This window comes from Rana temporaria, chromosome 1 (assembly GCF_905171775.1).
Source record: "Rana temporaria chromosome 1, aRanTem1.1, whole genome shotgun sequence".
NCBI lineage: Eukaryota > Metazoa > Chordata > Amphibia > Anura > Ranidae > Rana > Rana temporaria.
The window spans coordinates 180,938,173-180,955,103 of record NC_053489.1 but is presented as its reverse complement, the minus strand read 5'-3'; the positions used below and the strand labels follow the sequence as shown (position 1 = coordinate 180,955,103).

The 16,931-nt window shown below is 43.8% G+C and overlaps 1 protein-coding gene across 2 annotated transcripts in view; it reads right to left on the bottom strand.

Moving 5' to 3' along the window:
• Window positions 1-16,931, bottom strand: part of CFAP251 (cilia and flagella associated protein 251) — a 146,408-nt gene that overhangs the window by 63,697 nt on the left and 65,780 nt on the right. For both annotated transcript variants that reach the window (XM_040347047.1, XM_040347039.1), the window contains exons 10-13: window positions 12,683-12,727; window positions 10,415-10,632; window positions 6,480-6,674; window positions 3,077-3,327 (exon numbers count right to left, since the gene is read on the bottom strand). In XM_040347047.1, the coding sequence (XP_040202981.1) occupies window positions 3,077-3,327; window positions 6,480-6,674; window positions 10,415-10,632; window positions 12,683-12,727 (709 nt within the window). The remainder of the gene's footprint in view (window positions 1-3,076; window positions 3,328-6,479; window positions 6,675-10,414; window positions 10,633-12,682; window positions 12,728-16,931) is intronic.

Here is a 16,931-nt window from a genome sequence, read left to right as displayed (position 1 = left end):
CTGGACGAGGCCAGTTAAGGGGCTTGAGACTCAGAACCTGTAAGAAGACCATAAAAAGATGGAAGTGCCAACAACAGAGGGGCGTGCTGCTGACATTGTAACTCCGGAAAGGATCATTCTGCTAGGTAACTCTGCCATAATGTACAAATATATTTTACATACTTGCACATTATGGCAAACATCTTCTGGGGGTCAAAGTTTTTAAATTTAGTCTGTCAGTTTAAGATAGTGATGTCATATATTTAACAGACAGATCATATGGCCAGATTTAGAAGATAGTTTTGTGGTATTAAAGTGGAGGTTCACCCTAAAAACACATTTTTTACATTAATAGTACAATAGTAAGGACATTTCATTTTGGCAGGTTTTTTTTTTCTCTGTACTTACCTTTATATCCGGATTTTGTCCAGGGCTTCCGCGTTCTGATGACTTCGGGACTGGGCGTTCCTATCCCAGCCTCAGGGTTCCGATGACTGCGGGACTGGGCGTTCCTATCCTTCCATTCGATGATTGACGTCTTGTGAAACAGGTGACCTGTCGCACGACGCGCGTCACCAGATTTCCAGAAATAGCCGAGCTGCGAGTCGGCACTATACGGCGCCTGTGCCCGCCATGTAGAGCTGACTGCGCAGGCGCTGTATAGTGCCGACTCGCAGCTCAGCTATTTCCAGACATCTGGTGACGCGCGTTGTGCAACAGGTCACCTGTTTCACAAGACGTCAATCATCGAACGGAAGGATAGGAACGCCCAGTCCTGCAGTCATTGGAACCCGGAAGCCCTGGACAACATCAGGATATAAAGGTATGTACTGAGAAAAAAAAATGACCTGCCAAAATGTAATGTCCTTAGTATGCTGGCTCTGCTAGATGTAATTTAAAAAAAAAAATTGGGGTGAACCCCCGCTTTAAGGTTTTAAATGTAGGTACTGAGGCTTTGTCTATTGAACCAATTCTTCCTTTTGGTGTCCTGATGTCCACTTTAGGGTGTCATTCACATTGCGCAAGCAGCCTAATTGGACCATGCAACAATCGTCCAATTTCTATGGGAACTTTTATATTCAAATTTTACTGTTTGTAAAGTAGATATTATCTATGGATGTTGATCGTCACCCTTATCAGTCGGATACCATGGTTTGCAGCTAGGCCTAAAGTGGTTGTAAACCCTTTACAACCACTTTTGCCTACAGGTAAGCCTATAATAAAGCTTAAGCCTCGTACACACGCTCGGTTTTCTCGGCAAGAACCAGCAAGAAAACTGCTAGCAGAGCTTTCTTGCCGGGTAAGCCGAGCGTGTGTACAAGGCTTTCAGGTTTCTCGTCTGGAAATCTGGCCAGAATCTCGACAAGAAAAATAGAGATCCTTTTCTCTATTTTATTGTTGAGATTCTTGTCGGCCTGTTTCCCAACGAGAAACCCGAGAGTGTGTATACTTACATGTCGCTGTGGAAACCCGCGCATGCTCGAAATGACTTTGACGCATGCGCAGTAGCTTCCACGGCATAGGTAGGGTGAAGTAAGATGGCATCGAATGTGACGAGCGCATGCTCGTCGTACGCAATTACGTCACCGCGTTCTTGCCTTTCAAGAGAACCGCAGTTCTTTTTTTTTTTTTTCCAATAACAGTTTTATTCAGAAAATTTTCAATACACGTATACATGTAGGATCAATCTCGATAACAATATCTAGAGGAATGGTCATTAACATACTGGATAATGTCTAATAGTCTACTCAACCAGTTATGTGTCCACTCATGTAGTAGCGAACTTTTCGTACCGAGTATCAGCTACAAAAGCTAGTTAAGTGCTATGAACTAGGCAAACCTTTCAGTGCAGTGTTATACTAGTGAACATTTTCGTATCACCAGTGGGTTCACAGGAGATGAAAAGAAGAGGAAGAGGGAAAAAAAACAAAAAGAAGGAAAGATAAGAAACTGTAAAAAGAAGAAGGGGGAGGGGGAGAGGGGAGTGGAGGGTATGGGAATGGGGAGGGAAATCATCCGTGCGGCTCAAGTACCTGATCAGGTTATCTCCTCTCGGCGGTGCCAAAGCTCCCAGACCTTGTCGTGGGCCTCCAGTCTGTCTAGCATTCTGGCCGTCATCTTCTCCATCATTTCCACATCTTTTATTCTGGCATATAGGGCCTCAGGGGGGGGAGGGGCAGAACGCTTCCAGTGCAAAGCCACCAGACAGCGCGCTGCCGTAAGTACATGCCTGGTCAATTTCTTGTAGGGTACTGGGATGTTTGCCGCAGTTCTTTTTAAAGGTCTGTGTGTACACTCATATGAACATATTCGCCAGCACACTACGGATCGTATATAACGTCCAAAAAGTTTTAATGCACAAAAAACATCACAAGAAGTGCAAAGTTTTCGAGGCCACATAGGACCGCTTCGCGCGCGCAAGACGCTTACCCAGACTTGCTCATTCCCCGACTTAGTTGGGGTAGGAGGTATACTTTGGTGGGGGTGGGTCAGCCACAACCTGTGACCTTTTGTGTGTACACTCAGACGGCAAGAGATTCTTGCCAAGAATCTCGTCGGGAAGAACAACGTTTTTTCCTGACGCGATTCTTGCCCGTGTGTACGAGGCCTTACCTGTAGGTACCGTGAATTTCTCCTAAACTTGCACGGTTTAGGAGATATTCACTGTATACACATGTGCCGACGTTATCAACACATGCGCACTGAAGAAGCTGCTTGCCCGTGCCGTTTCTTTAGCTGCTGTGCTGTTACCGGCGGCTCCTGTGCGCATGCGTAGGAGTGACATAATCGCGGCTCCGGCCAATCTCAGCGCCGGAGACCACAAACCCGGAAGTAACATTCCGGAGACATGCTGCGGTGTACGGGGACCGCTGCAACAGCTTCGTTCTAGGGTAAGTATTTCATAATGAGCTAGTATGCGATGCATACTAGCTCATTATGCCTTTGTCTTACAGGTAATTATTTATTTATTGATTTTTTTTACCAGGGTTTACAACCACTTCAAAAGGATTATATTATTAGAAAACCTTCCACCTATATTTTTCTGGATATCAACCACATATAAGTAAGAGGGAAATTCGCAAAAGAGAGAGATTACCTTTAGGGTCATATGCCAGGCACTGCAAAGATTTGCCTTTGCCAAAAATCCTGCTGATAAAACAGTTCCGGTCTTTGTAGTCCCAAACTTTCAAGATTCCATTGTAACTTCCAATGGCAATTTGTGTCTTGCCAGGATGACAGGTAAGTGCATGGACAGCTTCACTGGGCTCTTGTAACACCTTTCTCAGCATTGTGCCATCTGTAAACACATGCAGCACCTGACCATCCCATGTGGATGCAATAAAATTACTGAAAGATAGAATTGATATGTTTAATAGGTAATTATGCATACACATATTTATCAAAATTCTGTAAGAGTGATCATAATCATACATGTTTAATTGGATTGCAGAATCTCCTTTGCAGAAAAACATTAATAGGATGCAGTATCATTTGTTGGCTACACTAAACAATACATGTGTTCAATATAATGATCTTTTTAATTAAAGAGTCATATCTGTTAGAAGTTAAAGTGGTGTTAAACCCCAAACCAAAAATATTATATATTGCAGGTTACCAGTCGTGGGAGCTGCATTAGTTTTCAATTTTTTTCTCTTGTTTTCACCTGGTGATCTGGCCAGTAATACACCTCCTGTAATAGAGTGCCTCCACTCTCGATGAAGGAGCAACAGCGACACCTTTAGACGGCATCAATGTCAATCTGGGGGGGGGGGGGGGTGTGTTAGTGTTAGATGTACTGGCAGATTTAGATACACTAAAAAATTGAAGCCAAACTTCCGCCCACGTGTTTTTAATCACTTGCCGCTCGCCCATCGTCAAGTGATGGCGGAATAGTGAGGCTCTCATTTTGGGACAACATCACATTACGGAGCTACAGAACATCCACAGGGGTGTGCAGCGTTGCAATAGCAGCCACTCTCCTGGTCAAGGCGCAAACCCCAAACTCAGTAAAGACCCACGGCCGAGGCTCTTTAACCATGTGATTGGCTGTGTCCAATCACACCCGGTCACATGTAAATGCGGAAGTGCCTTTTTTCGGCTCTCCTCACCTGACACTGACAGAGTGTGTGGCGAGGAGAGACGATCAGCGGCACTTTCACGCAGGGGAGACCAGGACAGGTAATCAGGGCACTGATTATCAGTGTCCTGATTAGAGTAAAGGTCCAGCAGTGCCCATCATTGAGACTAATCAGTGCCCATCAGTGACACCAATCAATTCCCATTAGTAATGCCAGTCAGTGCCTGCTCATCAGTGCTGCCCATGAGTGCTGCACACCAGAGCCACCTATCAGTGCTGCATATTAGTGCTGCATATCAGTGCCACCTAATTAGTGCCCTTCAGTGCCACCTCATCAGTTCCCGTCAGTGCAGCCTATCAGTACTCATCAGTGCCGCCTCATCAGCGCAAAAAATCTCTTATTTACAAATTTTACTGACAGAAACAAAGAAAAGCTTCTTTTTTTATAATTTTTTTAAATCAGTATTTTTTTTTTTTCAGTGATTAACCACTTGCCTACTGTGCACATACCCCCTTCCTGCCCAGACAAAATTTTAGCTTTGCTTTAACTGACAATTGCGCGGTCGTGCAACGTGGCTCCCAAACAAAATTTACGTCCTTTTTTTCCCACAAATAGAGCTTTCTTTTGGTGGTATTTGATCCCCTGTGCGGTTTTTATTTTTTGGGCTATAAACAAAAATAGAGTGTACATTTTGAAAAAAAACACAATATTTTTTACTTTTTGCTATAATAAATATCCCATTTAAAAAAAAAAAAAAAAAATGTTATCTCAGTTTAGGCCGATACGTATTCTTCTACATATTTTTGGTAAAAAAAAAAAAAAAAAATCGCAATAACCGTATAGTGACTGGTTTGCGCAAAAGTTATATTGCCTACAAAATAGGGGACACAATAATGATTTTTTTTTTTTACTAGGAATGGCGGCAATTTTTTTTGGGACTGCGACATTATAGTGGACACATCGGACACATTTGAAACATTTTTGGAACCATTCACATATACACAAGGGACACAGCATCGGTCTCCTCTCCCTGACAGGACAGAGATCCACGGTCCTGCTCAGTTACTGGGCAATCGCGGGTGCCCGCCGGGCAGCGCATTGTGTACCCGACGGGTGCGCGCCCTAGCGGCTTTAAATGACAGGACGTCATATGACGTCCTGTCAGAACAATAGAGTATTCCGCCTGCCATCATTTGACGGCGGGCAGGTGTTAAGCGGTTAAATACCACCAAAAGTAAGCTCTATTTGTATGAAAAAAAATATAAAAATGTAATTTGGGCATAGTGTTGACTGCACAATTGTTATTCAAGGTGTGACAGCGCTGAAAGCTAAAAATCGGTCTGGGCAGGAAGGGGAAGAAAGTGGTTAAGCAGTTACAGAGACAGTTTTTCCTTTTGGGATAAAGTGTTTACATAATCAAATAAAAGCTGATCACTGTATGCGCCCCTGTCAGTGGCAAATGGTTTGTCAAAAATCCTCCAACTGCTACCTCTGCAGAACAGTTTGTTCTATTCAAAGGCCACAGATACTGTCAGGATCACCATGTAAAATTAAAAGAAAGAAAGCCTAGAAAAGAAAACAAATGAACCCATCACATCTAATCAGTAAGCTGCAATATAATAAATGCTTGCTTTTGGGCTTAAAGTTATTGCATAGTCCTCATTTTTTTATATAACAAACATGTTATACTCTAGTTTATACTTACCTGCTCTGTGCAATTGAATTTCAAAGAGTGGCTCTGATCCCCCCTTTTAAATGTAACCATATTGCTACAACAGAATTCAAATTGGCTTTTAAATTTATTCTATTTGAAATTTGAATTTCGGAAGACGGTTATGTTGTTTCTAATTGATTCTATTGTTTTTTTTCCATTCTATTCTATTCTTTTTTTTTTCTCCTATTATCTACTCAATTATTTTCTATTCTATTCCTTTATTTTCTATTCTTGTTTTCTAATTCGATTTTGAATTTCAGCCAAATTTTGTTTTGTTATTTCGCACCTGAACTTGCAAAAAGTAGTGACTGAACTACTTTAAAAAACGGTGCGACTACAATGGAGTCGCACCAATTTGACTTCTTCCATTAAAGACAATATGGTGCAACTTGTCATGCGATTTGAAACTATAATGAGAAGTCGCTCTGGTGTGACCAGGTGCTAAAATATGACTAAAACTAAAACAATTCAGAAGACTAAAATACGACAAACTAATATGGCATTTTAGGTAAAAGACTATGACTAAAACTAAATTGAAATTTTACATCAAAATGAACATTGGCTGTAGATTGAAAAGGAAAGTTAATATAAAATTAGTAATAATCATTTTTTTATTTGCTATTTTTTATTTATTTTTTGACGAAAGTGGAGTTACCCTTTAGCAAAATAAGCCCTTCAGTGAGTATAAACAAAGTATTACAACTTACCTTACAGCAAACTGATCCCCTGTAATAGAGCAATCTTGAGGATATTTTGTATTATTGCTTGCTGGTACAGGGGAGCTTTTTGAGAAAGAAATGGACCGGATTGGAGTCAGATTAAGATGACTGTACCAGTTTAGAAGTTGTAGTTTTTGGTCATAAAATTTCACATGTCCACGAGAATCACCAGTGACATAATATCTGGAAAAGAAGCAATGTAACAATATCAGCGTGTGATGCAGGGGGAATTGAAGGGGAATAAGAACATTCACAATTAATGGGGTGAGTACTGTAGAAACACCTGACCCAAGTAATTCCTAGCAGCTCCAACTGAGCTTTCTGCTGCTGGAAATGTGTCCAAACACAGCAATGTCAGTTAGGCTCGATTCACATCTATGCATATTGCTTTTGAGCATTTCAATGCTTTTTACTGTGCTTTCTGTGTTTTTTTGCCACGATTTTGCATTGGTTTGTGATTTTGTGTCTTTTTTTTACATATACTGTATATAGCTCGTGGCTAAGGATCGGGTTGGGTTCTCTGGGTGACGTCATTGAATTACCACGCCCCATGGCTACAAAAGAGAGGTCAGTCAGTGGGGTACATCACAAAGGAGGAAGACAATATCGGGACAAGTGCAGATTTTTTTGTTTTTAGAGGTTAACCATTAGGGAGAAAGAAGACAGCGGTGCGGGAGAAGAGAGCTCCAGAAGAAGATGGCGGCGAGAGAGACAGCGGCCGGAGAAGAAGGCTCAGGGAGAAGACGGCACCGGGAAAGATGGCGGCGGGAGAAGATGGCTCGGGGAGAAGACAGAGCTATTTTTTTAACAAACGACTCTTGTCTGCTCTTGTTTTTGTTTACATTTCACTGCTTTTTTGGTGAATGGGTAGGTGTACTATGTACCTCATATCCATTCACATAGGGGGGGGGGAGGCCGAACCTGGGGGCCCCCTTATTAAATTGTGGTAAAATCGCAGGGAAAAAAACACTGGGGCCAATCCACAAAAACGTTGCCTAACTTAACTTTTACCATTTAAGTTACACTGGCGGAAAATTTCTACCTAAGTGCCCGATCCACAAAGCACTTACCTAGAAATTTTCGGCCGTGTAACTTAAATGTCTCCAGCGCAAGGCGGTCCTCTTCTGCAGGGGGCGATGACAATTTAAATGAGGCGCGCTCCCGCGCCGGCCGTACTGCGCATGCTCGTGACGTCATTTTCCCGACGGGCAGCGCGCGAAATTATGTTACGCCGGGCTTTGTGGATTGCGACGGGACAATAAAGTTGCGTCGGGTAAAAAAAAAGTTACGCGCAGAAAAAAAAAAAATCAAAATTTAAAAAAAATAGCGGCGATCGAAAAAAAGGTCTGTTTTTACAAGGTGTAACTAGTTTACACTTTGTAAAAGCATCCCTAATTTTACGTATGCAAACGTAAACTTACGCAGAAAAAACAAAGCTGAAAAGCTTTGTGGATCTCCGTAAGTCCTCATTTGCATACGCAAAGCGGCATTTCAACGCAAAATGCCCCCAGCGGCGGATGCGGTACTGCATCCTAAGATCTGACAGTGTAAGTGTCTTACAGATGTCAGATCTTCTGCCTAACTTTGGAAAACTGCTTCTGAGGATCAGTTCCAAAGATAGGCACAGGGATACGCAGGCTGAACAGCAGTTCCGCCTGCGTATCCCTTTTGAGGATTTGGCCCACAATACTTATGTTTTAGGTGCGGGGCCATTGAAATCTATTATATGCTGCATTTTGCCAGATTTGAACTTCCCCTTTATAGTGCCGTCGTACGTGGTTTATGTGTCCGCGTTCTGACACGATCGTTTATTTAACCTATGGTGTGTAGGCACATCAGACCATCAGTCAGCTTCATCGGTTAACCGATGAGAACGGTCTTTCGGACCGTTCTCATCGGATGGACTGATCGTGTGTACGCGGCCTTAAGTCATGTGACAGCTGTATATCGATTAGGAAAAAGGTACTTAGATTTTTTTTATTTTTACTAAAATAATTACAGTGCCATCATTTACCGGTATATACAGAAATAGAATGGACAATGAAAATTAAATAGTGTGTGTTTAATATCACTTTAAGTAAACTTTATGTTTCATTGTAAGCATTTTCTGCAAATCCTTTTATTTTTTATTAAAACAAAACCTTTACCAGAAAAAATTATCCTGACTAGATGCTGTACATTACATTACAATATTAGACTGCCACAGCTATTTGTTCACCACGCTTTGTTATTCCTTCGTGATCACTTGTACCTGCCTCTTCACAGGGCTTGTATTTTTTATTGTTCTTATCTTTTTTACTTTGTTTATGCCAATAAAGGCTTTTTTTATCTCCCATTGGGATTAACTGCACTATGTATAGCCTTCTTTTATTTTTTCCATGGCCCTCCATGTGAATTTGCTCTCCCATTGCATTCCATGAGGAGTTTCCACTTTGGTTACCATATCCTGGACACACAAGATTAATGACGTTGGACTACTGCAATATCCTTTGAAGCCTTCAACGCTCCTTTAGTGGACCTTATCATTCTGAGGATTTCGTATATGCCCGTTTGACACACCGCCGCTGGCGAGTGTGTCCAATACGTCCGGTAAGAGTATCCATTCTCTACATGTCTTGTGTGTTATTGGATTTTATGGTGGACTTCCCATTGAGCTTTAAACTTCTGGAGTAATGCGACTCATCTCACATGCTCAGCATAGTCGCATAACAGGACTTTTTCTCATTGGTCACATAGGATGCCATCCTTCTCTCATATGCTGAATTTTTTCACATAAATGTTGTGGCCAGTTTGGTCCATTGTTGTATATGTATATGGTCACCCATATACATTTGTATTTATCACAATTATTGTTGTAATTTTTATTTCTCAATTTGATTTATCCTCATATATATAGTGCCATTCATTAATATTTTGGCCCTTTTCACACCCCACACGTTTATTTTGGATTATAGTTCACACATTTAGCTAGATTCAGGTACAATGGACTAAAGTTACGGCGGCGTAGCTTAGCGTGTTTAGGCTACGCCCCCGTAAGTTAGCTAGGCAAGTAATGATTCTCAATGTACTTGCCTGCTAATATACGGCGGCGTAGCCTAAAGCGGGCGGGCATAAGGGCGCCGAATTCAAATGTGTGTTAGGGGGGCGTGTTTAATGGTAATGAGGCTTGACCTTACGTTTTTGAAGTTTTTTTGTTACTGCGCATGCACCGGGCGCCTACATTTCCCAGTGTGCATTGCGGCTAAGTACACCGCACGGGCCTATTGATTTCGACGTGGACGTAAACAACGTAAATCCCGATTTGCGGACGACTTACGCAAACAACGTAAAAATTTCGAATTTCGTGGCGGGAACGGTGGCCATACTTGACATTACTATTCCAACTAGGGCCCAGCTCTAACTTTAAGCGGCCTATCTCTTACGTAAATGGCGTAAAAGTACTGCGTCGGCCGGGCGTACGTTCGTGAATCGGCGTATCTCCTAATTTACATATTCTACGCCGACCGCAATGGAAGCGCCACCTAGCGGCCATCCGAAAAATTGCAATCTAAGATAGGATGGCGCAAGCCGTCCTATCTTAGATATGTTTAAGCGTATCTCTGTTTGAGCATACGCTTAAACATAGGTCGGCGTAGATTCTGAGTTAGGTCGACTTATTTACTGATAAGTCGGCCTAACTCTTACTGAATCTACCTATATATTCCTATTAGCGCCACACTTTTTCTTTTTACATTGCAATATTGCCCTTGGTGCTGAATTAATAAATATTTTTTATTGTGTAGTTATTGCTTTCCGTAAGTTTAATATAATGTTTTGTGGGAGGTATATTTTTAGTTTACATAATAAAATATATCTCATTGGAATTGCCACTTAAAACATAACTGTTTTTGGCCTTAATTACTGTGTCTAGTTGTTGTCATTACCTGTCATGGGCAGTGAGCACAGTAATTGCATCTTTCTGCAGATGCATCAGCTTTAATGCTTTTTTATTATGTGGCTTTATGAAAGCTTTTGCTCTGATCGAAGGGGGATTCGTGGTCTCCCAGACAACCAATTTTCCTGCAGATGTAGCTGTCAAGGATCTTACATTACCAGAATGAAAAACCGATTGGCTAAAGGCTCCCACAACTTTGTTAAAGGTCTGCAAAAAGAACACATAAATAGTGAAATTTAATGAATTATTCATAAAGAGATCAGGTTATAAACTTGGAGGTAAATAATTCTGCTTATACAGCATACTATCTATTTTCAGTGAGCTTAATTTATAGAAGAAAATCCCAATAATACACTACTATAAGTATGCAAGGAAAAATTAAATAAAGGGTCTTAAAGTGGTTGTAAACCCTTTACAACCGCTTTAACCTACAGGTAATCCTAGATTAAGGCTTACCTGTAGGTGCTTGAAATATCTCCTAAACCTCCACGGTTTAGGAGATATTTACTATAATCACGGGTGCCGTCGTCTATGGCGCAAGCAGCATAGACAAGTGGCGCAGGCGAAATGTAGTGTGCCGTACCTCATTGAGGCTGCGCCGTCACTGCCAACTCCCGCGCGCATGCTGGCCATAGATGGATTAAAATTCAACCAGTTCAGCAGGGAGCGGCCAAAATGCGATCAATGAATGGGCAGGCTCATTATATACAACTCAATCTATCAATTGACTTGAATACAACCAGCCTTTTTAAGATTTTTTACATGCGATTACTATACCCACTAGCAGTAATCATTGTGTTCTTCTGGCCAGCAAGGCTCTCTGCGGCAACAGTGGCTGCATTCAATCAGGATGTCGGCTGTCAGACTATAATAGCAGGCAGGGAGATTCCTCCATTTGTGCTGTTTAGTGTAGATGAGGGAATCAACTGAATTCTCTTGTCCAGCCCCGAGAAATCTTACAATGCATGGCCAGTTTAACATTGGGCTACTTATTGGAGCTTACAAGTGGACTGAGCAAGGTTATGATGGCTATTTGAAAGTGAAGAACAGGAAACTTGCACATGGTGAATTTAATGAATACTCTCCCAAAAGGAATGAGCTCAGGTGTGTTTGGATCCCAGTCTGAACCCACCTAAGCAACCCCGCCAGGAAGTAGTCACTGTATTGTGCCAATCATAAGCATCCGAGGCATTTCCTGCCCCACAAATACAAGGGGCAAATACAAGGGGCTTGTATACATGCTGCTGCAAGGCAGTGAATGCCTCTTATGATTGGCCTAGTACAGTGACAGTTTCCTGGCAGGATTACTCAGGAGGGTTCGGACTAAGATCAAAACACACCAAACCTCATCCTTACTGTCCAATCAGTTAAGGAACACTCCCTGCTAGTTAAAGAGCACAGGCTCTGACTCAGCATAAGGCATGTTAGACCTTGGCAGAGAGAACACTGCTTACACACAGAGAGCAGGGGTTATTTGTTTACAGCATGCTGGCAGGGGGTAGGCTTTTCTTCTCTGGTTGTAGCTGCTTTCTAAAGAAAACAAACTGTAAGACATTGAACACTTTCTGCATTTTTGTACCTGAAAGGTATTTAGGTGACTTAAATGTAATGTTCAATTGGGCTTTAACAACTGAAGTGACCATGTGCAGCAGCAGATATTGTCACCATAGAAAGACATTTTAAATCCTGCCATCGGGCAATATTTCATGTTTTGTCTTTCTTTTGGTTATGTATAGAGTAAATATTTTGCTTTGCAACCTTAGACTAAGCTTGGAACGCTGCTCAAAGCCAGGGATTCCATTTCTATGATGTGCAGATGAAGGGACGCAGGCTGTCAGTATACCCATCCAGAGCGATGTGTGCAATGAATAAAGAAAATGCCGATCTCCCAATCAGCCAGCATAACCTGTGTATAAGGATCGGCTTCAGCCTACATGTCTCCACCAAGAAACCACACCTGCTGATGCATTTCGCCCCACCCACCATGTCTTATGCCCCATGCAAACGATCGGAATTTCCAATGGAAAAAGTCAGACTGACTTTTTTCATCGGAAATTCCGACCCTATGTATGCCCCGTCAGAGTAATTTCATCAGAAATGCTGATGAATTCCATCGGAGTTTACATAGAGAACATTTTCTCTTTTCCTCCGATGGAATTCCATCGGAATTTTGATGTGAATTTGGTCGGACAAAGGTCCGATCGTGTGTACGGGGCATTAGTCTTAAGGGTAAACGAAGTCAAGAAAATGTACTTACGGTATCATTCAGGGGAGGAGCTGTGTATTCCAAAATAGTGTTATCCTATTAGAGGGGAAAATAAAGTAAAGCAACAGTGATTTAAAGTGCACATTTTGTTTAGTCATAAATCAAAGGTAAGAATTAAGGTTGTCAAAAAAAAAAGGTTGCTGTATATAACTGTATATAGGGTTCATTTAGGTAGATATGAGCCTAATGTTAAAATTTAAAATATGTCAGTTATCCTCTTTAACAACAGAAAAAAAACGAAGCTCAATTGGATCACACTTTCTCTAAGACCCCTTTCACACTGAGGCGCTTTGCAGGCGCTATAGCGAAAAAAATAGCGCCTGCAAAGCGCCCTGAAAGAGCCGCTCCATTAACTCCAGTGTGAAAGCCGAAGACAGAAAAAGTCCTGCCAGCAGCTTCTTTGCAGTGCATTAGGAACGCTGAATACACTGCCCCTAAAGCGCCCTTGCCCATAGCGGCACTTTTAACCCTTTTTCGGCCGCTGGCGGGGGTCAAAAGTGCCCCGCTATCGGCCGGAAAGTGCAGCAAAAACGACAGTAAAGTGCCACTAAAAATAGCAGCGTTTTACTTTCGACGCGGTATATAAACTGTTGTATACCCTTAGTGACGCTTACCTTGGTGTCTGTGGCAAAACTTAGCTTGTTTGCATATATAGGACATTTTTCTCATAGTTTAGGTCTGCTAAATGGGAAAACAATAAGTGGATATTGGTTTTATACGAATAATTAGGTATGGGCAAACAGTTTGGCTCGAGTATGAGTTTGCACGTTCACCGAACACCTGAATTATCAGGGCGTTCGACCGTTTGTTCGGCCCGCCGAACGACTACAATGCACTGCACCGCCGCACAGTGTATTGAAAGTCCCGATTGGCTGAAACAATGAAATATTTGCTCAATCAGGGCACAGAGCACTTTCAGAGCCATGATTGGACACTGCCATGCTGACTCTAACCAATGATAGCTCATTGCTCTTAGTCCTGTCCCACACTATAAAAGTAATCTTTCAATAGCGGCCATTTTTAGTGTGATATTGGTGTGGATAGAGATAGAACAGGGCTCTGTTCGATGCTACTAGACAGTTAGTGTTGTATAGTGTGCTATTGTAATTCTATTGTCAGTGTAGAATATCAGTTAAGTGTGAATCTAGAGATAGTTCAGTCAGTGTGAGTACAGTGTGACCACCATTCATCTTTACATTAGTGTGAATGCAGGGATAGTCCAGTCAGTGTGAGTGTAGTGTGACCACCATTCATCTTTACATTAGTGTGAATCTAGAGATAGTTCAGTCAGTTTGAGTGTAGTGACTGCTTAACATAGTATATTTAATTGCTTTACTGCAAGTTTAACGCAGTTTATTTCAGTGCGTTACTGCAAGTTTAATGCTGTATATTTCTGTGCATTGGTGCATGTTTAACGCAGTATATTTCAGTGTGTTACTGAAAGCTTAAGGGGGCCAGCAGCGTATGTGTCCACAGGAAAAGGTGGACATGGTAAGTCCTCAGGCAGGGCATAATTTCCTCTGTTTAGTGATGTTGCCTGTGATGTAGCCACAGCATGCAGAGGAGGTGGTGGACTGGCTTACTAAACCATCCTCATCCTCCGTCACCCAAGCAGAGACTGGTGCGCAGTCCACTGCAGCTGCCAGAGTGGCTAAACCTGCCTTCTAGTTCACAGCTATTCCTGCTGTCAGGCATGGAGGAGTCAGCTGAAATATTTGAACACAGCATCAGCCACTTGCTCCTTGACAATGCACAGCCATTACTTGATTCAGATGGTTTCCGAGGTTGAGGAAGGCAGGAACATGAGCCTACAGAGAGGGGAGAACACTGGTATACAAATTGGCAGTCGTGCTCCCCCAGCCACAGCGTATTGCCAAGTTGTCTCCAGTGGTAATGAGGATTGAGGAGATGATGATGCTGAGGTCACTGACGCGACTTAGGTGCCAGATAGAGCAGAGGAGGAAAGTGAGTGTGAGGCACAACCAGTGGTGTATTTTGGTTTTATGCTGCCCTAGGCAAGACTAAAATTAGGCGCCCCCATTTAAATTTGTCCCACCCCTTCCTATTCGGGGTCCCTGGTGTCTGTTGCGGAGTCCCGGGTGGCTGTGTGGGGCCCCTGGTGGCTCTGTGGGGCACCTGGTGGCTGTGCGGGGCCCCTGGTGGTTGTTGGAGAGTCTCGAATGGCTGTATGGGGTCCCTGGTGGCTGTTTGGAATCCCTGGTGGATGTGCAGTGGTCCTTGTGGGTTTCCGGGGCCCCTGGTGGTTGTTGCAGAGTCTTTAATAGCTGTGTGGAGTTCCTGGTGGACTGTGGGGTAGTAACCCCTGCCTCCACTAGTCTGCCAGTGCTCCCCCTCACTAGCCTGAGAGAGAGGGGGGTGAGAGATAAACCCAGTGTCTACACTCACCTCACACCCCTCCCCCCACACTCATCCTATACAGCCCCAGTACCCACACTCACATGTCTCTAGAGGTCAATTGTTGGCTGGTCTGTACCCAGCATCATCTCTGCAGTGGGGGTCTGGAGTGGATTCCGAATTCCAGCTAGGGGGTGCCCGAGGTCTGGGCTATGTTTACCCCACCCTGGCTCTCCTGCACTCTCTTCCAGGGTTGGATCGGGAAGCCCGCAGTGAGAAAGCCTCTCCTCCTGACTCCTCCCTCCTTACAGCTGCAGCCACAGGTTAAAAAGTAGGATGGGGCTGTGGAAGAGGGGGAGGAGGAGCTGCGGCCATGTCCAATTCCAGTGCGAGACATGGACATTGCAGGGAAGGAGGGAAGGGCCTCTTGTTGCTGCTGACTGATTGGTCTGGCGTGGAGCGAGTGGCAAACAATGTTGGTAATGGGATGTTGCAGGGATGGCGAGGGGAGGGGGGCGACGCTGCCCCCTTGAAAACTGCCGCCCCAGGCTAACGCCTTGTTTGTATTGCGGTAGATATGCCCCTGGGCACAACCCCAATGAGGCAGCCATCATGGAAGAGTAGAGAGCAGCCACCCTATTCCATCACATTGTGGAACTGTTATCTCCCGGCCCACTTCCCACAGCTTAGCTGTCTGGGCCTTTTTTAGCACATGTGCAGCTGATCGCACTGTTGCAATTTGAAAACACCACCCATTTGGGTATCGCATGCTTGACAAGGCATTTAACCTCCCACCACCGCCTGTTGGCAAGAGCACCTGAAAGCCACACAAAAGGGGACTCACTTCAGTCTGCCCTGCTATACCTAACGACCTCTCAGCAGCATCCACTGACAGGGATGATGGTATAGCGTAGGGTGTCCCAGGTCCTTGCAGCACATCTGCCAGCAGCACACCACCAGCTGAAGACTATAGCTGGCACATTTCTCTGCCCCATCTGCTGCAACGAAAAAAAAATACAGTCACTGCCACCCACATGTCCAGCATCTAAATGCAAGCTTGTCAAAGCTGCTGGTTCTACAACTGCCTTTCCATCTGGTGGATTCTGCCCTCTTCCGTGAATCTGCAGAATGTGCAGGTTCCTAGTCGCTATGTCTTTTCACGTAAGGCCATTCCAGCTCTGTACCATCACGTGGAAGGCAATGTTGTGGCATCGTTGGGCAAGGCAGTTAGCCGCAAAGTCAATGTTACTGCTGACACGTAGTCCAGCAAGCATGGTCAGGAACAATATATTTTTGCACATTGGGTAACTCTGCTTGCAATTTGGAAAGATGCAGGACAGGGCTCAGTGCTGCAGCTTGTTGTGCCCCCATGTCTCCATACAGCTAGTGATGCGTGATTTGTGAGCTCTACCCCCTCCTCCTCATCTTCCTCCTCCGTGCCCTCCTCTGCTGAATTGTCCTATGAACCAAAAGTACCCCCTAAGCGTTCAAGGGGCTATTCAATGAGTCAGGTTAAAAGGTGCCATGCAGTGCTTCAGCTGGGGACAGGAACCACACCGGAGCAGAGATTCTTGCAGCTCTGCAGGGGCAGGCCCAGAGGTGGTTCACGCCACGCCAGCTGGAGCCAGAAATGGTGATGTGCAATAATGGCACAAACCTTCTGTCCACCCTTAGACAGGGAAAGTTGACACATGTGTCATGCCTGGCACATGTCCTAAATTTGGTGGTGCGTTTCCTAAATAGATACCCAGGGTTGGAAGATCTGCTAAAGCAGGCCAGAAGAGTCTGTAGTCATTTTAGGCGGTCATACACAGCCAGTGCTCGGTTGGCTGAAATTCAGTGGGAATTCCACCTGTCCGTAAACCGTATGATTTGTGACATGCCC